This window comes from Eschrichtius robustus, chromosome 4, assembly GCF_028021215.1.
Source record: "Eschrichtius robustus isolate mEscRob2 chromosome 4, mEscRob2.pri, whole genome shotgun sequence".
Taxonomy (NCBI): Eukaryota; Metazoa; Chordata; class Mammalia; order Artiodactyla; family Eschrichtiidae; genus Eschrichtius; species Eschrichtius robustus.
The window spans coordinates 132,697,709-132,724,103 of NC_090827.1; the positions used below are offsets into that span (position 1 = coordinate 132,697,709).

Here is a 26,395-nt window from a genome sequence, read left to right on the forward strand (position 1 = left end):
AGGGCAGTGAAACTATTTTGCATGATACAGTCATAGTGGATATATGTCATTATACATTCTTCAAAACCCACAAAATGTTCACCAGCAAGAGTGAACCATAATGTAAACTATGGGCTTTGGGTAATAATCATGTGTCAGTGTAGATTTGTCAGTTGTAACAAATATAGCACACTGATGGGGGATGTTGATGGTGGGGGAAGGTGTATGTATTTTGGGGGTGGGGGGAGAGGTGTTTAGGAACTCTGTATTTTCCAGTCGATTTTGCTGTGCTCTGAAAAACGTCTATTAAGTTTTTAAAATCCATGCTGCTAAAATATAGCTCAGGTTTAGACTGTAACTGAAAGTTCTCCTTCTGCAAAATGAGTAAAGAGCAAGTTGGAAATCACTGTGTGGAAGGCACAACGTTGCTGGCACCAATCACACTGCCTAGCACATAGTAGGAGGTCCATAATTCCTTTTCTGCCTCTGCCTCACTCCTGAAATCTGTAAGCCCTCAGTTAGCAGCAGCCCCTGGGGAAAGGGGAGTGGATGACACCTGCAGGTATATTTTGCACAAAACAGACTGGGAATCCCAGGGCTATGCACAACACCAGGTATATACCTCTTTCTCCAAGAAATTTAGATCAGGGCTTCTCTAACTTCAGTGCATATAGGAATCACCTGAAGAGGTTGTTAAAACAGACTGCAGGGCCTCTTCTGCAAAGTTTCTGATTCAGTAAGTCTGGAATGAGACCTGAGAATTTGGATTTTCAACTGGCACCCTGGTGATGCTGATGCTACTGGTCAGTGGATCACATTTAAAAGTTGCAAGAATTTTGATGGTTTTTAAAGATGAAATCTTCTCAGTAGACATTCTGGAACTTACAAAGGAGGAGCTTGGGACCAGCAATCTGGCTGAAAGGGACTGAGGAACTTCTCAGATGGCTGCATCTGCTTGGCAAGCACACTGTGTTTACTTAGAATAAGAGCTTATTTGGATGGGTTGGGGTGATGGAGACTATGAGAGAGGGCCTAAGCAAACTAGCAGTCCATGTTTTGTTTCGCTCTCAGAGAGTTTTAACCATATTTTGATCCCTTTAAACAGGGCATGTGCTGTATAGGTCACCACAGTCCCCATCACTTCCTATAGTCCTAAACTAACCAGCTTCACTCATTTATAATCTACCTGGACCCTGACTTCGTTTCACCTGCAAGCCCTGTACTAGCCCTGACCTTTCAGGCCCCTTATAGCTTTAAAATTATGAGATGTTATCTGTAGACTTCCCTATTGTGGCAGAGAGGAAGTTCCTTCTAACATACAAAAAAGAGCCTTTGCCACCCAGTATTTTCAACTACATATCTTCACACTGCAGTGAGAAATCTTCAGGTAAAAATAGCTTCATGAATACCAAAGCTCCCCACAACAATATAGTTTGTGATGAACACAAGCATCCTCCTTTAAAAGAAAACTTGGTATATAAAACTAGAGATAGAAATTAATACATACATGAATAAATAAGGCAAATTATAATAATTTAGGGTTGCCAGATTTAGTTTAAAAATATAGGATGCCCAGTTACATTTGAATTTCGGATAAACAAACAAATTTTTTAGTATAAGTATGTCCTATGCAATATTTGGGATGAATTGGACATGCTTATACTAAAAAAAAAAAAAGCTATTTATTGTTTATCTGAAATTCAATTGTAACTTAGCATTCTGTATTTTATCTGGCAATCTGTATTAGTTTCCTATTGCTGCTGTAACAAATTATTACAAACTTAGTGGCTCAAAGCAACATAAGTTTATTATCTTACTTATCTTACAGTTCTAGAGGTCAGAAGTCTAAAATGTATCCCTAAGGCTACGTTCATTTTGGAGGCTCTAGGGGAGAATCCATTTTCTTGCATCTTCCAGCTTCTAGTGGCTGCCCATATTCCTTGATTTGCAGGCCCTCCTTAATCTTCAAAGCCAGAAGTATAGCAACTTCTCTCCTCACTGACCCCTGCTTCTGTTGTCTCTCCCTTGCCCACATCCCTCTTTTAAGCAACCTTGTGATTACGTTGGACCCACCTAGATAATCTCATCTTGAAATGCCCAATTTATCACAACTGCAAAATAACTTTTGCCTTACAAGGTAGCATATTTACAGGTTCCTGGAATTAGGACAAGGGCTTCTTTGGGGCAGGGGTGTACGGGGGGACTATTCCCATAATAGTTATTTGAGTTACGAGTTTAGCCCACAATAATATATTCTACTTTTATTATTTTATTTTATTATTTCTAATTCTATTTCAGATATGATTTTGTTTGTAGAAATCTAACTGGCACAGAACTGCTGGTTTGTATTTATTCTTTAGACACCAAACCACATAATTTCCTACAGATTTGTATCAATGAGTATGAATCTTCTTTTTGTAGATGAGAATAGATCAAAGGAATTCAGTCACGTGCCTGCGACAGAGCCATATGCATAATTTTCTTTGTGTCCAGGATTACCCACATAGTACAACAATCAGTATGCAGCAGAAATCAACATGTCCCCTGCTTCTCTTCCCCCTTATTTTGTTGTATTTATGATAAGTTGAAGACTGATAATTTTTTATTCCTCTCAACATATAGAAAAGCTTAACAATAATAGGAGAGATAGGTTCCTGAGCGTAGTGACTGATAAGAATGAAAGGGGAAGCTCTTTCAACTATTCAGTGGAAACTAGAACTGAACTTGATAAGCTGAGGGTTTTTATTTATTATACGAATGAAAAAATATGGAAGCAAAATATACACTACATCTGACTTATTAGTGTTCAGTTGTTGTTGTCTCAGTCCATTCAGGCTGCTATAATCAAAATACTGCAGACTGGGTGGCTCATAAACTATAGAAATTTATTTTTCAGAGTTCTGGAGGCTGGAAGCCTGAGATCAGGGTGCCATCGTGGTTGGGTGATGGCTCTCCTTCAACTCACAAACTTCTTGTAGTATCCTCATGTGGTGGAAGGGGCCAGGGAGCTCTGTGGGATCTCTTTTATAGGGGCACTAATCTCATTCAGGAGGGCTCCACCCTCACCTCCCAAAGGCTCCAACCTTGAACCACCATTAACTTTGAGGGTTAGGATTTCAACATATGAATTTGGGGAGACACAAACATTCAGACCACAGCATTTGTCAATGCATAAAACCTTTTCAGATATTGACTATGTGGTTTCCAGATTGAGTCTTGAAAAACAACAACCAATGTCTCTGATGAAATGTTTGAATGCCAAAATTCCTCTAAATAAAGAAATAGTTAAGTGTGTCAGAACATGAAAAGGAAAACGTAAGTTTTTTTTTTTTTCTTAACTCTTTCTGATCATAAAAGCTATTCATATGCCTTACAGAAAATTTGGGAAATTCATAAAGAAAAAAACTTCAAAAAGAAAAAAAATTTCCCAGAATCCCACTACCCAGAAATAATCATCTTAACATTTTGCATTATTTCTTTCCAGGATAATTTCTGGAAAACCAATTTCTATATAGACAAATTGCATGGCAGACATATTATATAGTAAATAAAATGTAAGCTTCCATTTGTTTATTTAGTGATCTGTCCATTAATTTCTTTCAACAGATGTGCTGTGAAATAGGTCATTCATCCACTTATTCACAAGGTGCTCTACAACATGGCTCTTCATAGACTTCCTTTTTTTTTTTTTTGGCTGTACCGCAAGGAATGTGGGATCTTAGTTCCCTGGCCAGGGATCAAACCCATGTCCCCTGTAGTAGAAGCGTGGAGTCTTAACCACTGGACCGCCAGGGAAGTCCCTCTTCAAACACTTCTAATAGAAGTGTATTTAGTCAGTATTCTTTTGGACACACTTACCAAAAGACCAACTCAAATGTATTGGCTCATCAACCGGGAAATCCAACAATTTGGTGCAAGCTATTTCTATGTAAAGGATCTACTTCTCTCTCTCTCTTATTTCTCAGTTCTGTCTGACTTCATCTTCATCTTCAAACAGGTTCTCTCCATGTGGTGGCAAGATGGCCCCACATAGTTCTAGACTTTCATGGTCCTTAACGTTTATAATCCTAGAGAAGGAAAGACCTACTCTCTCTCAGAGTTCACATGTCAAGACTGATGGAGGAACTTTTTTGGTCCTATCTGGGTCAACAGTCAATGAGAAGACAGGGATGGGGTTCCACAATTAGCAGGGCCTGATCACAGCCATGCCTGCTATTAACATTAACAAGAGAATCACATAGGGTCAGGAAAGGGCATGTCTCCAAGAAATAGAAGGGTGCTGGTCAGACAAAGCAACAGATGTCCAATAAAGAGGAGAGAAGATCTATACTCAAATATCTTGTTGAAAACCAGGTTATATTTAGACAGATCATCTAGGTCAATATACTACTCAAACTTATTCTTTTTAAAGAGCAGAATGCACATTATCTGAACCTCTTCTCAAATTTCAAAAAAAAAAAATTCCCCTGTAAGCAAGAAACAAATGTCCCTTGGGTGTCTCAAAAGTTTCTTACTAAAAACAAGGCTATGAAGTAAATATATTTTATGATGGTATGTAGATGTGAGTGGAAACGGGTTATACACCTTTGGATTAACTCCAATAAAAGGCAAATGCTGTAGTGCTAAAATTACAATAATATAATAGTAAAAGTAGGAAGGGATGGTGGAAATTGTATAAAAGTGGAAGGTGAGCGGGACAAGGTAATCAAGCAGTAATCTCAGAACAGCAATCAGACATGGCATATTTGGACAGTTTCACGGGAAGCCTTGCCAAATCAAAAGCGGAAGGAAACTAACAATTTGAATAGCTATTATGTCCAAAACATGGTGTTTGATGCTTTCCTTCAGACCATTTAACACAAAGTAATTATTTCCAACCTAAATACACAGAAGCCAAAGCTCAGGATTATTTAATTCACCTACAGTCCACTTGATCTGAAGTTTATCTGAAGCCAAAGTCCATTTTTTTTTCCACCACCAAGCTGTCTCTCAGGAAAGTACAGACTATTTCAACAAAGTCCTGTTTCCTTTCTGACGGGAAAGAGAAATTATCAAAAGCCCACTAAAATAACCCAAAGATTTAAATGATAAAATTAACAGCCAGGAGTTCTGTTGCGAAACTATACTATAAACATGAATTGTGTTGTTTAAGAACTTAAACGGCCTATACCTTGTAATCCCCTTGCGCCTTTTGAAAATCAATCGGCTGTCTGAGCGTGTGGATGTAGGGTCTGTCCACTTCCCTCCTTCTTCACGATTCCTGTCTGCGGACCATGTCAGGCTCATCCAACCTCAGTCTTGGCTCATGTGGCTCCTTCTGCTTGAAAGACTTTTCCTCTCCTGCAGATGATATTCTGGCTGATCCTTCTCATCATGAAGGATTTACTTAACTCAAATGGCACCTCTACAAAGTGACCTCTTCCTGCAATTAGCCCGATTAAAATAGCCTCCTCATCCTCAAATACTGATAGTATTTAGTATGTGAAATTGTCTTATTTAATTGTGTAGGTTTTAATTGTTTGTCTCCTCCAAAGAGGACATACATTCCTTTCGGGTCAGGAGCTTGTCCACCCTGTTTATCCAGCACTTGAATTATTCTTGGGACACGGGAGGCCCTCACAAGTAGTATATGTAATTTACTGAGTACACAGATTACAAGTGGTATAATGATCACTGGTAGGAAAAAACGCTTGAGAGGAGACAGAAGCGAGATGCAGCCTGTGTAGGAGTTACATTGCCTATCACTCTGAAGCAAATGAAACAAAATAATATGTGAACACTGAACTAGTGCCTGACTCCAAGCCAGGCATTGTTCTAAGCATTTTACATGTACTAACTCATTTTTATCTCTCATAATAGATTTATCATTGCTATTTTGTAGATGAGTAAAGTGAAGCATATAGGCTACATTGGCCAAGGTCACAGAACAAGTACAGGGCAGAGTCAGAATTTGAGCCTGGGTAGTTTGAAGTCAGTTCCTGCTTTTAACTACACAGGGTCCTGCACGTATAACAGTTCTCCTTTCAATTTTTCAATGGCTTGAAAGCGATATGCATTCAGTAGAAAACACATTTCGAATTCTGAATTTTGATCTTTTCCCGGGGCTATGTATATGCAGTACGATACTCTCTCTTCATGCTGAACAGTGGTAGTAACCACAGCTCCCAGTTAGCCACCTGGTAAACAACCGGTACACTTACAACAATTCTGTACCCATACAACTATTCTGCTCTTCACTTTCAGTACAGTATTCAGTAAATCACACAAGATATTCAACACTTTATAAGAAAAATAGGCTTTGTGTTAGATGACTTTGCCCAATTAGATGACTTTGCCCAACTGTTGGCCAATGTAAGTGCTCTGAGCAAGTTTAAGGTAGGCTAGGCTAAGCCATGATGTTCCTAGGTTAGGTGTAGTAATGTATTTTCCACTTACATGGCTTTATCTGGACACAACCCCACGGTAAGTGGAGGAACATCTGTACTACTTGATTCTGCCTCTCGCAAAGAGCCGAGTGACTGGCAGCACGAACACACTAAAGTTCCTCTACGCCTATAAAAATAAGCTTATCGCCTTAAAATAACTGGAGAGGCTGTAAGAAATAAACAACACATTTTGTTTCAGCCAGCGCGTAGGTACAAATTGCTAATCCTATCAATTCTTATCAATTTTTCAGGTCCTCCGAGGTTTCACCGTCAGCCCGTAAAAATACCCCAGCTCACCATCTCAACTTTCTTCTCTCCCCTCCACTCCACTTACGCCGGCTCATTCCAGTGTTTCTCCAATGAATCTGCTGAAACTCTGCCTCTACAGCATTTTAGTGGCCAAATCTCAACTTCCTCATCTGTAAAATAGCAATAATACCTGTCTAGCCTACTCCGCTAGAACTGAGGATAGAGTGAAGTGTGAGAGTTGCTCTACTGATATTAATTTGTATCACTGGTGGTTATTTCGGGGTCCTTTTCTCCCCTACACTTTATAAGAAAAGAAACAGATCTTTCCGTTCAGAACTTCGCCTCCTTTCGCTTCTCCAGCCAGCTCCGGCTGGTCCAACCTTGCTTTGAGCCTGCGCACTAGCGGCGGTCCCCCAGCCTTTGCGTTCCCAGCTTCAGCTGCTGCGCTTTGATGACGTCAATCTCCTGCGCCGAGGTACGAGCAGGGTGCGCGTGAAGAGGTGCAGGGTGTCTTCTCCCGACGCGTTCCAGTACCTGTGCGTCCCCTGACCCGACAGTATGAAGGAGACGCCACTCTCAAACTGCGAGCGCCGCTTTCTGCTCCGCGCCATCGAAGAGAAAAAGGTAAACCGGGCATTTGGCGCTGCGTGAGCGCTCGGGTAGCGCGGCGGCCCGCAGCCTTCCGGCCTGGGCGCACAGACCTAGCTCTCGCAGGCCCCGGGAGCCCCTGGGGGAGCGGCCGGTGGGTTCCCCCAAGGCTCCAATATTTATTTGGCTCCGGTGGGGTCTTTTCAAGGCTCAGGTCACCCCAGCGACTGTCAGTGCTCGGGCACCTAGTTTCCACTCTCCTACGTGGAGTGGTCAGGATCACACTTATCTCCAAGTGCTTAGCCCAAGGACTGCCTAGCACAGAGTAATCAATATTTGTATTAGGAATAAAGGAATGTTGTGCTTACAGCGGCTGGATGGCAGACAAACCTATGATTATAGGAACATCAAGATCTCATTTGGAACAGATTATGGGTGCTGCATTGTGGAACTTGGAAAAACAAGGTAACAAAGTATTCAAATTAGGTATAAGCTCAATAGGGAGAAATTTAAAAGAACTTGATTGATTCAGTTTACAGAGCAGATAAGTCTGGACAGTACTTTGTTTAGCTGCCCAAAATAAATGTGTTTTCTTTAATGCAAGACTTTGGGTTTATAGTCACACTTTACATTTTTAATCATGAATATATTTTCTGTCACATGAGTATCACATAGTTCTTTCTGATCTCTGTGAATCATATATACAGCCAGCAGTGATTGCACTGAATGTTCCTTGCATTTGTTGTCATTAAGTAGGGCCTACTTTCCTCCTTTTCCTGAGTGACATGCGAATTAGATTTTTAATATTCATTTGGAAGTTGTGAGGATATTGGTCAGATAATGTTGGTGAACCATGCCGTAAGAAAACTCTTAGGACGTCTCAAGTTTGCATGCCATCTTGTATCACTAAATATTTGTTTTAGAAGAGAGAAGAAATGGTCATTGACTCTTAAAAATCTGTGGCATAGTAAATATTGTAATAAGAGATTTTTTTTCCCTGTCATCTCTTTGGTTATGCCAATATGTGTTTTATTTCTCTATGTATTCTACTACTGTACTTTGTAGGTAACTTCAACCTTTAATGATATATCATACTGAACATGTTATTACTCAATGTACTGTAAGACTGAAACTTAATTTTTAGATTTCCTTTTTTTTTTTTAATTGGAAAGGAAATACATTTAATTAACAGATTTGTACTTTATCTTTGCAGAGTTCTTGGACAGGTTTCCTGTGAACTTGTTTCTCCAAAACTCAATAGGGCAACAGAAGGTATTCTTTTTTTTAACCTTGAACTCTCTCAGATGGCTGCCCCAGCTTTTGAACCTGGCAGGTATTTAAATCTTTTTCTTAAGCTGCTTTAGCCAGAGGGGAGCCTAACAGGGGTGAGCTATTGTTTTACTGCCTGGTGTTATATTTCATGACATTAGCCCATTCCTGTTTTCATAGGCAGTCAGATCTCTTGGTGAAGTTGAATCGCCTCTTGGAAAGATGTCTAAGAAATTCGAAGTGTATAGACACTGAATCTCTCTGTGTTGTAGCTGGTGAAAAGGTGGGGAATATGCCCAAAATGCTTAATCTTGGGATGAGTATTGTTGATTCATGGATCCCTGTATCTATACTTTCTTTCTCAGAGCTTCAATTAATTCAGTTTTATTCTAGTTAACTTCACTTCACATATTCCTGAGTGCTACCCATAGAACTTTGTGTCATCTCTTTTTGGAGGGACAAAAAAATTGGTGAAAATAGCAACTTGGATTTGTATACCAATTTCTTATTCAAAGAACTTGTGGTTTTTCACATATTTTCATTTATTTTCTTATGTTATTTAAGTGAGTTGATAGAAGCAGGTAATGTTTTTCTTTTTGATGGATGAAGAGCTGAAGAACTGATTAAATCCTTCATTTGGATAGGTTTATTGACTTACACAGGGCTGCATAGTGAGTCATTGGTAGTCTGACATTGGAAATATTACTCTCAATATATTGTGCTACTTGATGATATTAGAACTTTATTCTTGATTAGGGTATTTTAACCATCTTTTTGACTCCAGAGAAGTCACTTGGCCTTTCCACATTCCATACTTGAATATAATACTATTTGCATTACTTGTAAGGTTATCATAAATATTGTCAAGTAAAACCTAAGAGTTTGAGGTTTTTAAGTTAGGAGACACAATAAAAATATCATTAGGCTTGGAGTTAGGGGAATCTTAGTACTAAATGTAGAGTGGTTCTGTGTATTTACAGTATATATTTTACTGTTTTCAAATGACTCATAGAAGGGTAAACTATTGGTATTTCAGGTGTTGGTCTGGCTTGACATTTTCTAATGTATTTTTATTGATACAATAGAAGGAGTAACTGCATGTTTTAACAGCAAGAGAAAAACTTGCACACAGTGTTCCCTTTCCTTATAACCTCTGGTTGTGACTCTTTAGGATTTATTTTTGTTTCGAATTCACATTCAGGTTTGGCAAATACGCGTGGACCTACATTTGTTAAATCATGATGGAAACATTATTGATGCTGCCAGCATTGCTGCAATTGTAGCCTTATGTCACTTCCGAAGGCCTGATGTCTCTGTCCAGGGAGATGAAGTAACACTGGTAAGCTCCCATGATGTGAGCCAGGCTCCTTCTTATGAATGAATGAATATCCTTGCTGTGCAGACAGCTTGTTTCTAATGAAGTCTTGTTGCAAATGGCAATTAAGTATGTTCTAAAATTTGTTCACAAGGCAAAAAATATGGTCACAGTTACCTTTGAAACCTCTTAAATCTCCTGTATTAAAGTTTTGTCAATGAAAGCATACCCTATCCTGGTTTTTTTAGAATAGAACTCGATGACTTCTTTGGATTGAGCATTAGATAAAGTGGTTGGTTTATGCTTAGGGGGCATGTGTGAAAAATCATAATTCTCAGTATTTTCACAGTGAGATGCTTGTTCTTACTGTGTGGCAAAAACCCATCAGAAACACCTGGAAAGACTGTTAAAACATATTGCTAGTCTCCACCCTCAGAGTAGAATGGGGTTAGGATGTATGAGTTTGTACTTCTGACAGAGTTCCCATGTGATACTGATGTTGCTGGTATAAGGACCACATTTTTTTTTTTTTTTTTTTAGAGGAAGTAGGTCTGTGCATGCACATTTTTTTTTTAATTTTATTATTTATTTATTTATTTATTTATTTATGGCTGTGTTGGGTCTTTGTTTCTGTGCGAGGGCTTTCTCTAGTTGCAGCGAGCGGGGGCCACTCTTCATCGTGGTGCGCGGGCCTCTCTCTATCGCGGCCTCTCATGTTGCAGAGCACAGGGTCCAGACGCGCAGGCTCAGTAGTTGTGGCTCACGGGCCCAGTTGCTCTGCGGCATGTGGGATCTTCCCAGACCAGGGCTCGAACCCGTGTCCCCTGCATTGGCAGGCAGATTCTCAACCACTGCGCCACCAGGGAAGCCCAAGGACCACATTTTGAAAACTATGGACCTATACTATTTACATTGTCCTTTCTTTTGTGCAGAGTATGCCAATTTCAATTTATATAAATTACATGCTAGAATAATGAAAGTGCACTGTGGTGATAATTTGATTCCTGAAGTTATAAAAGGAAACATCAGATGCCCAAATTCTCTAAGATGTCATTCATGATGCTGCTTTTAGGAATTAGACTGGAGCAGACTCTTGAAAGACTTAGAGGTGTAGACAAAGTTTTATTAACAATAGAGACGTGTTCCTTTAGAGAGGGGAGGTGGTATATGGAAGTAAAAAAGAAAGTATAGAGTGATGAGTAGACAAAAAAGACATTGATTAAAAAATCCTGTAGAGATATTGCTGGTGGTAAAGTGTTACAGCCGTGTTGGAAGAGTTTGGCAGTTTCTTAAAAAGTTAAGTGTAAACTTATACAGCCTAGCAATTCTATATCTAAGAATGTACTCAAGGAGAATGAAAGTATACATTCACTCAAAGACTTTTATGTGAATGTTCATAGCAGCATTATTCATTACAGCCAAAAACTGAAAATTAGCCAAATGTTCATCAACTAGTGAATGGAAAAACAAAGTGTGGTATATCCATGCAGTGGAATACTATTCAGCAGTAAAAAGGACCAAACTACCAGTGTGATGTATACTTCAAGGTGGATGGAACATGCTGAGTTGAAAGGAGGCAGATGCAAAAGACGGAAAATTGTTTGATTCCACTTACATGGAATGCCCAGAAAAGGCAGATTTATAAAATATTGATAGATCAGTGGTTGCTTTGGGCTGGGAGAGGGAGTGATAATCAACTGCAAACACACTTAAGGGAATTTGGGGGAGTAATGAGAATGTTTTAAAAACTGAACTGTGGTGATAGTTACTTCACTATATATTTACTAAAAAGTGAATTATTTACTAACAATTAGTGGATTTTATGTTATGTAAATTATACCTCAACAGAGCTTTTTGACAAATACATCAAGTTTTAAGGAAGATGAATGGCAGAGTCAAACAGGTAGTTGCAAAAGAAGTTATTTAGGTACTCGCTGAAGATTAAAGGGATTTCATTTTTTATTTTAATATTTGATGTACAAGATGATTTTTTGTCTGTTTATAAGTTAGTGACTGTAATTACTGAAACTTTCATTTTCAAACAGTATACACTTGAGGAGCGTGGTCCTGTGCCATTGAGCATCCACCACATGCCCATTTGTGTCAGTTTTGCCTTCTTCCAGCAAGGGTAAGTCTCACCCTGGTCATGGGCTGAAATTATAAATGCAGCTAGGAGCTTTTTTGTTCCATTCAAATGTGCCGTAGGCAAACGAACAAACCCCTTGTTTAATATTAGAGCGCCTTATAGTTCTTTTCTTTCTCTGTTAAGAGCATTACTTGACAAATGCTCAGAACTGAGAGCTTTCTCAGTAGAAGTGACAAATTCTCCTTTAATGAAGAGACTTCACGTTTTCCTTTTCATGGCATACTTATACGTTTATGAGTTTACCACAGCATGGTAGCGTATCTTTCCTAGAGGTGTACAGATGTTAGGCTCTAATTTTTGAAAGTAGGCTGAGAATGACTGTGGATTAATGGAAGAGGACTTTGGAATATATTTGAGGAGCATATTATATGGAATAGTTGTAGGATAGGAGCAGGTTACAAGGCGGAATGGTTCACAAATGAGAAAAAAAATCTTGTTTTCCTTCAGCTCTCCAGCAGTTTCTTCACAACTCACTGCTAATTCCTTCTACAACAGAAAACCTGGAATCTTAGGTCCGTGTAAGGTGCCTTTAAATGAAAGCTTGAGCCTTATTAAATCTCTTTAGAAACAAAGAGAGGTATAAATATTTTGGCAATTTTATGACTAAAAACTAGAGAAAAGCTTTCATCTTTCAGTCACTGTAGTATAGAATTTTATTAGAGGGAAATAGACCAGCACTGTCCTGTAGAATTATGACATGAGCCATATATGTAATTTTAGTAGCCACATTAAAAGGGTAAAAAGAAACAGGTAATATTAGTTTTGATATTTTATTTTACTTGATATATCTAAAATATTTTAATATGTAATCAATATCTTAAAAATTATTCTTGAGATATTTCACATTCTTTTGTTTCTACTAAGTCTTTGAAATCCAGTATTTTATACTAACAGTACATCTTAGTTTGGACTAGCCACATTTCAACGGCTCAGTAACCACATGTGATTAGAGGCTAACATTGGACACTGTGGAAATAGGCAGTATTTTTTTGTAATGAGCCATTAGCAGAACCTGAAAGAATTTCAAAGTACAGGATATTAGGGAAACTTTAAAATTAACCAAATTAATGTTATAATAATTCTGTTGTCTCTTTTCACATTAAAGTGACTCAAATTCATAGGCTCAGACGTACACTGTGTTGACCTTATTATAATGCTATCTTTTAAAAATATCCATTAGCTTAAAATTGACAAGCACTCAGCATCAGATTTGTTCAGGTCCGTTTAACATTCATTTCAGAACATATTTATTGGTGGATCCCAATGAACGAGAAGAACGTGTAATGGATGGCTTGCTGGTGATTGCCATGAATAAGCATCGAGAGATTTGTACCATCCAATCCAGTGGTGGGATAATGCTGCTAAAAGATCAAGTCAGTGCTTTGATTTGATTAATGTTCCATTAAAGATAGGTCTCTTCTTTTTAGAAGCTTTTTCGTGTTTTTTAAGTAAAATCCAACAGATATTTTCAATGATCGATTCTCGGATCTGTTAGAATCTGGTGTCAGTACTGTCTGTTGACTTGTGGCTACAAGGTACCCTCCTTCCTCCCTTGCTTCTCCCGTGGATGGCCCTCCAGAGTCTACCCCTCTAGATGGAGGAATACTCTTTTCCTTCCAGTGAGGAAAGAGATTTATATCCTTTCCCCCTCCCCTTCCCCTTCTCCTTCCCCTTCCTTCCCCTTCCCCTTCCCCGCGTTGGGTCTTCGTTGCTGCGAGTGGGCTTTTCTCTAGTTGCGGTGAGCAGGGGCTACTCTTCATTGCGGTGCGCGGGCTTCTCATTGCGGTGGCTTCTCGTTTCAGAGCATGGGCTCTAGGTGCGCGGGCTTCAGTAGTTGTGGCACCGGGCTCTAGAGCGCAGGCTCAGTAGTTGTGGCACACGGGCTTAGTTGCTCCGCGGCATGTGGTATCTTCCCGGAACTGGGATCCAACCTGTGTCCCCTGCATTGGCAGGCGGATTCTTAACCACCGCACCACCAGGGAAGTCCGTATATCCCTGTTTTTCTTTAAAGTGTCAGAAAGTAGAAATTATGTAAAAAGATAGTTTTACTTTTGGAATTTGGGTACAGTGAGCAGAAGTTCTCAAATCCAGCTACATATAAGATTCACATGGGGACTTTTAGAAATTAGATTGCCATGTACCACATGGTGCAGCTGGTTAGGAGCACAGAGACTACTTAATTGGAACTCCAGCTCTTCCTTAACACTAACTGACCTTTGGCAGATGGTTTCATATTTTTGTGCTTCAATCTCTTTATCTGTAAAATAGTAAATAATCTTAATGCCAACACCTTCTTGTTAGGAGAATATAAGGATAGATATGGATATATTGGACTGTATAGCATAAATTAAGTGTGCAGTAAATGTTAGTTTCTGTTATCATCATTGTCATTATTACCAGCATCATGACCACTGCCAGATCCCTATTTCCAGCGATTCTGATCCATTAGGTCCCTGAGACCTGGGAATCCTTGCTTTATAAAAGCTTTCCGGGGGACACCGTGCAGCCCTGTCTTGAACAGAGCTATGGATCACTCACAGAAAGGAAATTAGTGTATCTGTGGCCTCTTCAGTGGTATCTTCTACATCGTCATAGGAAAGTTTTTGGGTCAGTTCCCTTAACATTTAAAAATAGCTCTCACATCTTGCCTTAATTTGTGTTTACAGTGTATTATTTTCATATTTGAAAAAAAAAGTAAGGCTTAAATTGCAAAGGTAGAAAAACTAATCTCATGTTTTTAGTTTTGTTAGAGAAAGCTATTTGATTTGTTGTCTTTAAATAACAGAGTTCACTTTTATAAATAGGTTTTGAGATGTAGTAAAATAGCTGGTGTGAAGGTAGCAGAAATTACAGAGCTAATACAGAAAGCTTTGGAGAACGACCAGAAAGTTAGGTAAGTTTGATTTTTTTAGAACTGAATGGTCTTGTTATAGATTTTTCTGTTGAGGATTTTTCTCGCACAAGCATAACTATAGAGTTTTTACACTCAGTCTTTCCTTATCTGTTCATCTCAGTTGAATATACTAAATGTTTTTTGAAAGTTGATTGAACTATTTATTGTATTCCAGTTTACACATAATCTGTATTAAAAAGCCACATAATATTTTTCGTTTAAAAAGTTAACATTTTCTTAGGAAAAAAAGAATCCAGTAGCTCCTGTTAACAGAAAGAATACAAACTGGGGTTGGTTCCCATCTCTTCTTACTGTGTGACATTAAGCAACAGCTATGTCTCAGCACTTCAGTGTCTTCCGTAATATGGGAGGTTAATGCCTACCTGGTGGGGCTGGTTTGAGGATTGGAGAATAATATGCTTTAAGTACATAGCACATGCTTGGCACACAGTTTAATAAATGGTTAATTATAGTAACTTTTTATTATCTCACTTGATAGGCATAATAAATTGGTGGGGTTAAGTTAGTCAAATAGTTTCTCATCCAATATTTCTCATCTATTAAAAGGATAAAATAGTTAACTTTTTTTTCCCTTCCTGTCTTCTCTCCCATCTCTCATTCCCCCTTCCCTCCCAACTCCCCAAAAAAACCCACACAGGAAAGAAGGTGGAAAGTTTGGCTTTGCAGAATCCATAGCAAATCAAAGGATCACAGCATTTAGAATGGAAAAGGCCCCTGTTGATACCTCCGACGTAGAGGAGAAAGCAGAAGAAATCATCTCTGAAGCTGAACCTCCTTCAGAAGTGTATCTTTACTGGGTGTTTTTGGTAAAAACAAGAAGATTCATAACACTTTGGGCATTATTAGGGCTATGTGAAGCGTGTGCATACGGAAATTTGTTTTCTGAAACACTGTACTGTGTTAGAAAAAAACATTTAAGATATAAGACAAGATAGTGATGAGTCATATTAAATTGATGGTGTAACATCTACCTTCTCTTCAGCTATCCTACCAAAACCAGAAAATTCTCTTATTTTAAGAACCAATTTACAGCATTTCATTTTCCTTTGGAAAATTGTTCTCTAATCTCACTGGCATGGTCAGACACTATACATTACACATTGTTCTTTTATTTTTTAATAAATTTATTTTTACTTATGTATTTATTTTTGGCTGCGTTGGGTCTTCGTTGCTGCATGTGGGCTTTCTCTAGTTGTGGCGAGCAGGGGCTACTCTCCGTTGTGGTGCACGGGCTTCTTATTGCGGTGGCTTCTCTTGCTGCGGAGCACGGGCTCTAGGCGCTCGGGCTTCAGTAGCTGTGGCTTGCGGGCTCTAGAGCGCAGGCTCAGTAGTTGTGGTGCATGGGCTTAGTTGCTCTGCAGCATGCGGGATCTTCCCGGACCAGGGCTCAAACCCATGTCCCCCTGCATTGGCAGGCGGATTCTTAACCACTGCGCCACCAGGGAAGTCCCCACATTGTTCCTGAAGTTCATTCACCAGATTTATTACTGCAACTAAAATGTTCAGAGCGAGTGTGTCTCTTGATATTTCTCACCCATTGTGTCCATAAAATCTTAACCTGAGTTATACACTATTTCTTCTTCACTGTTCAGCCATCCATAGTATAGCTATTAGTAAATTTTTTCCTAATAATTTGAGGCACACTTCAATCAATCTTAAAGGAAGAAAACTTTCATTCTAATCATTTTCTGCACTGCATCAAATAGCAGTATTTTTGTTATTCAGTTTTCTTAACTTGCTAAGTGTTTCGAAACCTGTGCTGTGGACTCCTGGAACCGCCCAAATTGGAGAGGGAATAGAAAACTCCTGGGGTGACCTTGAAGACTCTGAGAAGGAAGACGAAGATGAAGGTGGCAGTGATGAAGCTATCATTCTTGATAGTATAAAAATGGACACGGGAGAAGTCTCTAATATTGGAAGCCAAGGTATGTGATACTTTATGGCTATATGTAATATATATATATATATATATATATCTCCCTATTTTAGGAATCTTGTTTTTATATTAGCAGTTACTTTTTTAGAGGGGCTAAATATTTTGTAATTTAAATTTCAACTAAACTGTTGAGGCTAACTGCAAGAATATGCTTATCTTTGAGGAACAGTGGTATTTGGTATGTGAAAGGAGTGGCATTTTTTATTTTAAAGTTTTTTTTTTTCTTTTTTTGTATCTTATCCGGGCCAGTTTTAAGGGGATGAGTTTCCTAAAATCTCATTCCTGTGTGCTGTTTTTTCTTTGTATAGTTTCTAGACTCAAACATAAGAAGGCAATATCATAACATATATTAGAGTAGTGCCATCCACAGAACTTTCTGCAGTGTTAGAAATGTTGTCTCTACACTGTCCAGCATAGTAGCCACTAGCCACACGTAGCTACTGAGCAGTGAAGTGTGACTTGTGTGAAGAATTGAATTCTAAATTTTAATAAATCAAACAAGGAAGGATCTAGGAAGTAGGTTGGTGGAGAACTAAAGGATGCAGCTACTAAATCTGGCTGAGAAAATAGTGAAGGTGATACTGTTTCAGTGTGTAATGCATATACCTGCCTGCCTTCAAGGAAGGAGAATATTGCCTGTAAATATTACTGAGAACATGCTGGGGTTTTTTGTAAGGCAAAAAAAAAAAAAAATCCCCATTAATTGGGACCCTTATTCAGCTTCCCCAGTGGTTACTTCTATTTAGTATTATTCTTCCAGACCTCATTCCATGTATTTACTATATATTTACACCAACATAAGCTGCTTAAACACAGGGACTATTTATTGATAGATGTTACTTTTTTTTTTTAAACTCCATATGCCTTTATATATTTGTGAAATTTTTCTAATAGGGAGAAAGTAATTGAAAACTCTATTTAAATATAAAGAATTAATGTAATAAGTCTCATGGGGAAAATGGGCAAAAGAATAGAAACAGATGTTTCTGTTCTTTTGCCTATTTTTTGTTTCTGTTCCTATTTGTATATGCATTCTCAAATACAAACGGCCAGGAACACATTGGCAAGGGTGTATAGGAAAATGGGTTAATATACTATCCTTGGAGTGTAAATTGAAACGTTTCTGGAGGGATCTGGCAAAAATGTCTTTCGGAAGGTATATGCCTTCTGACCTAGTAATTCTGCTTCTAGGTATTTTTCCTTCTAGTGTTGTTTATAGTAGGGAGAAATTTAAAATCTAGATCTTCGAAATTAACAAATTCAAAGAGTAGCACAAGGAATTCAGTTGGCATATTGACTTGTTTCCAAATTGGTTCTATAAGATGCTCTATGTGTGTGTGTATATATATACACACACACACACACACACACACACCTGTATGTAGAATTATCCCCCTCACTTTAATTCTATTAAAGAAGCACACATAAGGTTTTTCAGAGCTCCAAGGAATAACCTCAGGGAAGGGAAGAACCAAATAGTACATCTGTAAGCCTCCACCCAAAATGCTGTTTGGGCTCTCTATCTGAAACTTATATTCCTTTCTTAACATTTTCTTAAAAGATGCCCCTATAGTGCTCTCAGACAGTGAAGAAGAAGAAATGATCATTTTAGAACCAGATAAGAATCCGAAGAAAATAAGGTAACAAATTTCTGGTTTATTTCAAATGTATACATATACTCGACTTTTTAGAAGCTTGCTCTCTGGGTTTCTTCAACCTGAGATTTATAGAATTAGGTCTGTAAAACTGCTTGGATGCCTTTCAAGGTTACAGTATTCTTCTGTCATAGTTGGCGAAAGTAAGCTCCTAGTACTAATACTGTTAAAACTTGTTAATTTACTTTGTTCACAGAACACAGACCATCAGTGCAACACAAGTAAAAGCACCAAGTAAAAAGCCAGTGAAAAAGAGAAAAAAGAAGAGAGCTGCTAATTAAAGTTCACATAGTTGTATATTTGTATATAACTATTAAAAAGGTATTTATTCAGTGCTAATAACCTTGGGTATTATTCACAAACCCATTATAGAATCTAGTTCTTTATACAGTTTTTTACATTATGCTTTAAAATAAACGTCTGGAGAACCCTTTAAAACAGGTTTTAAATAACTGTCACTTTGGTAGGTCACATGTAGTAAAAGTTGATGAATGAAAAAGCATTTTCATAGTGTGTACAAAGACCTGAAAGAGTCTTCTTAGATTATGCCCAAGTCAGACAGTTGGCCCAAGTTCCTTATGGAGGTGAATGTCATCACCTGTGTGTTGGAAGGAGAAGCCTTCCCAGTCCCCATGCTTTAATAAACCAAATTAATTTTTGAGTGAAATCCTGAAGTCAAATTTTTACCTCAAATTAAATTTGACTTACAAACCAAATTTTCCAAATCAATTTATTTCTTATTATCCTGACAGCTGGCATCATTAATACTTTAACAAAAACCACTTAAAATTAGCCAAATATCTAAGATAGTTACATGTACAAAAGATATACAAATTAAAACCATTTAAAAAGTAATCGATACCATAATTTGTACTTGACCATAACTTCTGTATTCAGAAATGATTGTAAAATTAAAACCTAAGATAAAATCTGTACACCATATACTTTGAGTGATTTACATCCTAGAAAACAAAGGCAGTCTTTCACTGTTACACATTTAGTGTCTCTGGTGGGTTGAGGAGAGAAACACCATGATACCTGTAAGCAGGGGAAAAAAAAAATCCATTTTTAGTAAACATTCATTGGGTGAAACAGATTATGGAATGAAACATATACTAGGAACTCACAAATGCTATTTCTGTCTACTTGAATTAATGGTTATAAAACCATAGTCTGGTCCCCAACACTTGCATGCATGCCCCCCGTTCCTCTCCCCTCTTCTCCCTCAAATACAGGACAGAAGCTCAAAACACATGGCTGCTAAGAGAACAGTTGCTTAAGGAGGCTGTGCCTGATTTGTGAATCCCTTAAATAAAGTTAAAATGTCAAGGATCTCTGAACCGTACAATAGCCTGGAAAAGCAAGCTTCTTTGGTATCTACTGCTGTTAATTCTTACTTTGAGTTTTTGTACTTTTCTCTTATTGACTGTTGTGCATGCCGTGGAGCTCTGAGGTAGGTCTGGTGAAGGTCCATGAGACAAGGCTTTAGAGTTTCCAGCGTATATCCAGTCTTTTGTACTAATGATTCAGGCTGCAGGAGGGAGGACGGAACCACTGAGTTTTGTTTTTAGTAACAGACACTGAATACAAGTTAGTAGTTGGCATTAAGCTTGAGTTTTGTTAAACTTCAGTCCTAACACCTCCAACTAACATCTTCCAGTTTTCTCAAGCTCTGTTTGCTAACTTCGATCAATTTTTACTATTTTCCTTGCCAGCAGCAAGTCTTATGGCCTGAATTCTTTAAGCACACCTTTCAAATCCAAGTATTAATAGTAAGCAAGCTTTCTACCTAACAACACATGCTATTAAACAGGTAAGACAAAATGCTTTCAACAGTGTAGGTGATTGAATAGCTCTTCCAGTTCAGTACATCTAGACAACTGTCAGTTGTATAGGACAGTTATTTAACCTATCTGGCACAAGCATTTACAGCACAAGGCGGATGTGAGAGGACGTCGTCATACATACCCAGCTTTGTCCCGTGACAGTGTAGAGTGCTAAATGGAAGGCTGCTGCGGCGATAACTGATGGCAAATACTTTAGATATGGGTCAGCATCTATCAAACTTAACTCTCCCAAAAACTGGAATGAAAAAGTAAATATGCTTTATGATCATAAGAGCTCTGGAATTCAAACCTCAAATCCTTACCTTCTGACCGAATATTTTGCTGTCTTTAAGACTGGCTCTGTAGCAACCATCGCCACATCTTTAAATATATCCACTACCGTGTTTTGCTTCATTCTCATCCTGTATTTTTCCTCCTTTAATAGCTTTAAAAACAACTCTGCTGGCTACCATTTCCCAAGACTTCATCCTCATACCACTATTCCTAGTGCTTTCTCCATTTATGTTTTCTTTTGCCAATGATAGGCTTTCTTTCATACTGCAGCACTAACCTGTCCCTAGAATACTAAATCCCTTGACCAAGGCTGTATAATGAAACTAGAGCTTGCCCCTAATTGTGACCTTAGACTCTTCATTCAACAAAATGAAAAGAACTTACCATTGCTAAACTTTCAACTTTGCAGTTTGCAGACTGCTGGTGCAGAAAGTACTGGGTAAGAAACTGATTTATTGTTGGTGCAGCTAAGTCAAAAGCAAGGACTTTCAAAACTAGGTGCTCCATTCTCAGAACTTGTTTCTTGGTATAAGTGTCATCTGTAATGTATACAAATTCTGCTACTTCTGGGGGGTATATTTCTTCAAACTTTCTACAATGAAAGGAGTTTTAAGTAATCAGTCCTTTTATAAGAAAAGCAAGCTTGTTTATCCCGACTTGAAATCCCTTAAGCAGAATAAATGGAACGAATCCAAAACCAGTTGCCTGTTTCCACTGATACTTGACCATTTCTAGCCAAGACTACGTAAATGCTAATTAAAAGCCCCAAATATTTCTCCCACTTCAAAGGAAATAAGTGAGAGACTGACTTCCCAAGATGGGAACAATGCCAGAGTTCACCAAGTAACTGAAAATGTAGGAAATTTCCTTAGAAAAATAAATAATTTACATTTTAGTTTTCATGTCTTAATGGAGAAAAGATTTTGCTTATATACCAGAAAGTACTTTAAAGTGGAAGGAACCACTTTGTAACCTAGTCCTGGTGTATTAAAATGTCACCAGTCTGTAGGTTCATTCAAGGTGCCCTGAAATCCAGATCTAGGAAAATTAATGTCCTAAATTTAAAAAGTTTCATCCACTCCACCATCCCTAAAGTAGCTGCTGACTCCCTGCCTTGTATAGTATGTTAAAATGTCACACTTTAAAAGATCACAATTTCTTCCCTACACAGAAATACTACTAATCACTTTTAACCCAACAAACCAAGTTGTACTTACGAGGCTAACAGCATAGCAGCAGTGCCCACAAGCTGAAGTTTTCCTCTCAACACAGACATTGATGAAAGAAACCTATCAATGTAGTTCACAGCCAAATGCAGGGTCTCATTCTGTAGTTTATATTCTTCTCCTACTTCAACTAACCAGTCCACGAGGATAGCCCTCATACTGTTAGTAATGTCTGGCTGTTTCTTCATGTAACCCACTTTAGGCTTACATTTAACCTGTTGAGAAGGTTACTTAGTATAGTGTTAAAACTGCAGTTAGATTATTTTACCATTAACAGATGCTGCCTATATGCTAGAAACTTAAGTATAGCATTAGAGTAATTCACTGGCAGTTAAAAAACTTAAAAACATTATCCTCTTAATTTCCTTTCACCACAGTGAACAAATAGTATAAAAAGTAGATTCAGAGAGTCTTTACCTCCATTTCCCTAAGGTATGTATGAATGTCCTCATGGTAGTCTGGTACTTCATTAACACTCACTGGCTTTTCATCTTCCAATACAATTGACATATCCATAGTATGTGGTGACTCTGGGAGAATTCAAAAGTACAGTGAAGTTCACTTTTCATTTTCGACTTAATTTAAGAGCTAAAAGTGATTGCCCTTGTAAGGAGTCCCAAACTACCAATGTGTTTATTTCATCCAACTAAAAGAGCTTGTTATGACAAAGTACATAGAAGATTTAACTCTGATTTTAGTACCTATGTCCACTTACTTTTGGAATGATTTTAATTAACAAGAAAAAGTACTGACAAACCATTAACAGGAAAATGAGTTTGAGGAGCAGGTATTATTGTTGAAGTATCATTCATCTCCCATGACAGGAGTACACTGGTTTTGCTAGGACAAAGTTAAAATCCAAGTTTTGAGATATCTAGGATTTGTCATAAGAGAGTTTGCAGACCCCTAAGTCTAACCTATTCAAAGCACAATCCAGGCAATAACTAGAAGTAGGGCTAACAAGTGTGCTAAAGAGAAACTCAGATTTGTTATGGGCAGTTCAAACACATTAACACTAAAATCAACGGGTGATTCTTTTTTGGTAAATTTAAATTATCTTTGAAGGCAAAAAATATCATCCATTATTCTTTTTACTTCAAGGTTTGAGGTTAAAATTTATTGCAGATTTTAAATAAAAATACACCAATTATTTTATTTCCATAGGACTTCCCTGCTACACCTCTCATCCATAGAACTAAAGCTGAGATTGAATTTAGTGAGCTGTCCAGTGACTCGATAGCCTGATGGTAAAGAAGCAGCACAAACTGTAGTCAGAGTTGTCTATAGCAGCTACTCTGACTCACAGGAGGACAATGTCCCTCTCTGGTAACAGACAATCACTTAGACTGATTTTACAGAAACAGTTTTAAAGGTGGAAGAGATGTTGGCTATCTCAATATTTAAAGCTGCATTCTCAAATAGCACTCTATTTGAGAATGGTATGTACAAAGTGAGTCTTAAGAATACAACTGAAATATATTCTCCCAATCAAGCAAACATTTCCAGGATCAGATTAAAATAAGTCTGAGATCTAATGAAATTGATGTAATTAGCCATGTACCAGAAGGAGCACGGGATTAGGATCCTTTTGTAGGTCACTAGGTCTTGCATTAGCTGTGAGGCCTGAGATAAGTCACACCCTTTCTAAACTTGTTACATTAAACCTAACTCGTAGTTAAGGATCAGGTAAGATAATGTTCTGAAAAGCAAAATTTCATTAATCCAGTCTATTCAGTAATTATGATTACATTGATTTGATAACAAATTTTCTTTAAAACTTACCAAAACTACCATCCATTGGGTAATCAAGAGGTACCAGTGGTTTTCTTGGTCCTGGTAAAGTAACAGCTGAGTTAAAAGCCAAGACATCTTCACCTTCTGGTTTTTTAGATTCAGCTGGCCTCTTCTGAGTCTCTTCCTCTGCTGCATCCACGTGAATGGTAAACGCAGGCTGCTGGCTGTTTGCTTTCCAGGCAGGAACGGTGACATGCTCATCATTTACAGGAAGATCCTTTAGAGGTGCAACCTAAAAAATAAATAACTGGCTTTGAGCTTATTAAGTGGAATTTTGTTCTGCTTTCATCCCCTTACACTGCATTTACTCCCAATAGCTCTATCAGGAAAATTAAACTTTAGGGGGAAAAATCCAGACAAGGAAATTTGAGTAGTCGGAGAAAGAAGGGATGTTCCAATTTGTCACAGGCATTCCTGCAAGAGTTTTAGAGTCACACTAAGTGGAATTAGGCAAAACTCATCAAGGCCACGAGATGGGCGGAGTGGCAGGCCGAAAAATGCCAAATTTAGGAGAGATGGCAAAAAAGTGGTTTACCTCTTTCGCCCCAGGGTGGAGCAACAGAGCAAATTCGGTAAGATGGCGGAATTGACCAAAAGCAAAGTATTTTTTATACCCTTTCCTAAAGCAGAGGTAATCTCTTAACCATATGGGGAGGATGAAGGAAGTCCGAGCAGCGGCTGGGGCTTAAAAGCAGAGAAAGGCGTGGAGGCGGGCAAAGACCATACTCATGTTGTAGGGCTTAGTTTGACTTCGTTATCTATAGAAAAATACTCCCAGTGGAGGAGAGCGGACAGGCAGCACAAACGCATTGTGCTGGCAGGGAGAGTAATGGGAGAAACTAATGGGAGTAATGTGGCATCCTACACTCCAGAAAACCAGGGATCAAGGGACTCCAGGTCCTGGCCTTCCGCGAAAAGGCCAGGGGATGCTTTCTCGCCACTCTCCTCTGCCGGCTAAACCCATGCAAAACTCCCGCTCGGTCCACCCTCCTGCAGATACGGCTCACTGCTTTACCCGTCGCGTCTTAGGCCTCTGCTGCGGCGCTGGTCCCCGCGAGTTCCCGGCCTTCAGTACCGCCAGCCCAGCGCGGGTCCGGGGCTGCTGGGTGGGCGCCGCCTTCTCGGGGTTGATGTTCTCCTGGTTCTCCTGGTCCTCCTGGAGCGCCGTCTGCTGCAATGTTAACAGCGCCGAGCCTGCCTCGCGGGCCGCAGGCCCGGGCGCGGAGCTGCCCAACATCACTGCTCCCGGGGGCGAGGCGGGATCAGCCTGCGGCGCCAAGCAGCGTGCACTGCGTCCCGCCGACCAGCCTAGGTACACTCCAGCCGTACCCGCCCGCCGCAGCTCGGGCCAGCCTGCCCACCCGCTGGCCCGCTCGGGATCGTGTAGGACCGAGGAGGTTGCGAAAGGCGGAGGCAGGCACTGCCGGGCGTGGAGGGCCAAGGACGCCCCCGAAACGAAGCGAGCAGCCCGCCGGAGCGGCGGCTGTTCATGCAGTTCAAGTATCCCGCGACTATTGAAATGGACCAATGAAAAGAGCCGAGGCCCGTGACGTCACTCGGGGCGACGCGGTCGCAAGCGAGTGAAGGCGGCTGCGAAGGCAACCGAGCAGGGGCGGAGCGGGGCGAAGAGATGTCGAACGGCGACAGGAGGAAGTACGCGCGCCCGGCGGAGAGGCGGGGCCTAAGTCTACTGTGACTTTAAACAGGGCCGCTAGGCGGTCCCTGTCTCGGGGCAAGGGCTGTCTCTAGGATAAACTGAATTAAACTTTAACAATTAGTAGCGGGCCGCCCCGGCCTTCTGCCCTAGGACCTCCAGTTAGCTTGAATGACTAGTTTCTCAAGGTCTAAAATCTGATCCGGCCACATACTGGCCTGGTGGTCCTGTTCAAGTTATTCAGTGTCTCCAATTCTCAATTTTCCTATCTGTTAATTGGGAATAATATCTACGCGTTATACAGTTGTCGTTAGTATTAAATAACGTGCATAAATCATTTAACACGCTGCTTATGTAACTGATATAATATTGGAAGACTATAATGTCATCTTACCATTTAGGTGTTTCTTCACAGTCTTATGCTTTTTATTTTTCCTAATGAAGATGCAATTAATTTAAAGTGCCACCTTGAACTACTGTTGATATATGTAACAAACAGTAATGTACTACAAGAAATTCAACTAGACAGTCATTAATTTTTATCTCTTTTTTTCCCCAAGGTGTGGCAGCCAACAAAAAGCACGGAGTAAAATTCGAGTGACCTAGATATAATTCTGTGTTCCATTTAGAAATGAAGGTTGTTTAAACATAGTAAAACCAATATGACCTTATAAAAATAAAACTCTCGGGCTTCCCTGGTGGCGCAGTGGTTGAGAATCTGCCTGCCAATGCAGGGCACACGGGTTCGAGCCCCGGTCTGGGAGGATCCCACATGCCACGGAGCAACTGGGCCCGTGAGCCACAACTACTGAGCCTGCGCGTCTGGAGCCTGTGCTCCGCAACAAGAGAGGCCGCAATGGTGAGAGGCCCGCGCACCACGATGAAGAGTGGTCCCCACTTGCCGCGACTGGAGAAAGCCCTCGCACAGAAACAAAGACTCAACACAGTCATAAATAAATAAATAAATAAATAAAAGAACGTGAATTTCTAAAAAAATAAATAAATAAATAATAATAAACTCGCAGCAGATTGATAAAGAGGCATCCTGCTATACCCATTATTGTAGTTATAAAAAAAAAAAAAAAAAGTAAAACTCTCTTAGCAATATGTGCCTTTAACAAATTT

General features: G+C 39.3%; 3 protein-coding genes across 5 annotated transcripts in view; 1 reads left to right on the forward strand and 2 right to left on the reverse strand.

Moving 5' to 3' along the window:
* The window catches only part of LOC137764326 (uncharacterized), a 52,009-nt gene extending 45,001 nt beyond the window's left edge, over positions 1-7,008 (reverse strand). For both annotated transcript variants that reach the window (XM_068543374.1, XM_068543375.1), the window contains exons 1-2: positions 6,702-7,008; positions 5,150-5,319 (exon numbers count right to left, since the gene is read on the reverse strand). In XM_068543374.1, coding sequence (XP_068399475.1) covers positions 5,150-5,265 — 116 coding nt within the window. In that variant the 5' untranslated portion in view covers positions 5,266-5,319; positions 6,702-7,008. The remainder of the gene's footprint in view (positions 1-5,149; positions 5,320-6,701) is intronic.
* A 114-nt stretch (positions 7,009-7,122) lies between these two features.
* On the forward strand, positions 7,123-26,288 carry EXOSC9 (exosome component 9). Of its 2 annotated transcripts, XM_068543376.1 has the most exons (13): positions 7,123-7,277; positions 7,612-7,706; positions 8,455-8,574; positions 8,691-8,793; positions 9,712-9,849; positions 11,871-11,953; positions 13,212-13,344; positions 14,776-14,864; positions 15,523-15,669; positions 16,629-16,810; positions 18,383-18,461; positions 18,673-18,797; positions 25,831-26,288. In XM_068543376.1, the coding sequence occupies exons 1-12, from the start codon at positions 7,212-7,214 to the stop codon at positions 18,755-18,757; spliced, it is 1,320 nt and encodes a 439-aa protein (XP_068399477.1). In that variant the 5' UTR covers positions 7,123-7,211; the 3' UTR covers positions 18,758-18,797; positions 25,831-26,288. The 2 variants fall into 2 exon arrangements, with proteins under 2 accessions (XP_068399477.1, XP_068399478.1); XM_068543377.1 differs by lacking the exon at positions 25,831-26,288 and having other exon boundaries at positions 7,183-7,277; positions 7,587-7,706; positions 18,673-18,861.
* Positions 19,282-25,139, reverse strand: CCNA2 (cyclin A2). Its single transcript, XM_068543378.1, has 8 exons — positions 24,632-25,139; positions 23,605-23,848; positions 22,240-22,352; positions 21,814-22,037; positions 20,981-21,188; positions 20,445-20,558; positions 19,874-20,007; positions 19,282-19,514 (listed from the first exon to the last, which is right to left on the reverse strand). Exons 1-8 carry the CDS (start codon positions 24,851-24,853, stop codon positions 19,466-19,468), a joined length of 1,308 nt encoding a protein of 435 aa, XP_068399479.1. The 5' UTR covers positions 24,854-25,139; the 3' UTR covers positions 19,282-19,465.
* Positions 26,289-26,395: the final 107 nt, after the last annotated feature.

Bases quoted from the DNA above. Each gene is read 5' to 3' on its own strand.
- EXOSC9 (XM_068543376.1), top strand. From the start codon at position 7,212: ATGAAGGAGACGCCACTCTCAAACTGCGAGCGCCGCTTTCTGCTCCGC. The intron at 7,278-7,611 runs GTAAACCGGGCA...TTGTGCTTACAG, and splicing joins GCGCCATCGAAGAGAAAAAG to CGGCTGGATGGCAGACAAAC. The intron at 16,811-18,382 runs GTATGTGATACT...TTTTCTTAAAAG, and splicing joins CTCTAATATTGGAAGCCAAG to ATGCCCCTATAGTGCTCTCA.
- CCNA2 (XM_068543378.1), bottom strand. From the start codon at position 24,853: ATGTTGGGCAGCTCCGCGCCCGGGCCTGCGGCCCGCGAGGCAGGCTCG. The intron at 23,849-24,631 runs GTAAAGCAGTGA...TTTATTTTTTAG, and splicing joins AGAGGCCTAAGACGCGACGG to GTTGCACCTCTAAAGGATCT. The intron at 22,038-22,239 runs GTAAAGACTCTC...CCTTCTCAACAG, and splicing joins CATACCTTAGGGAAATGGAG to GTTAAATGTAAGCCTAAAGT.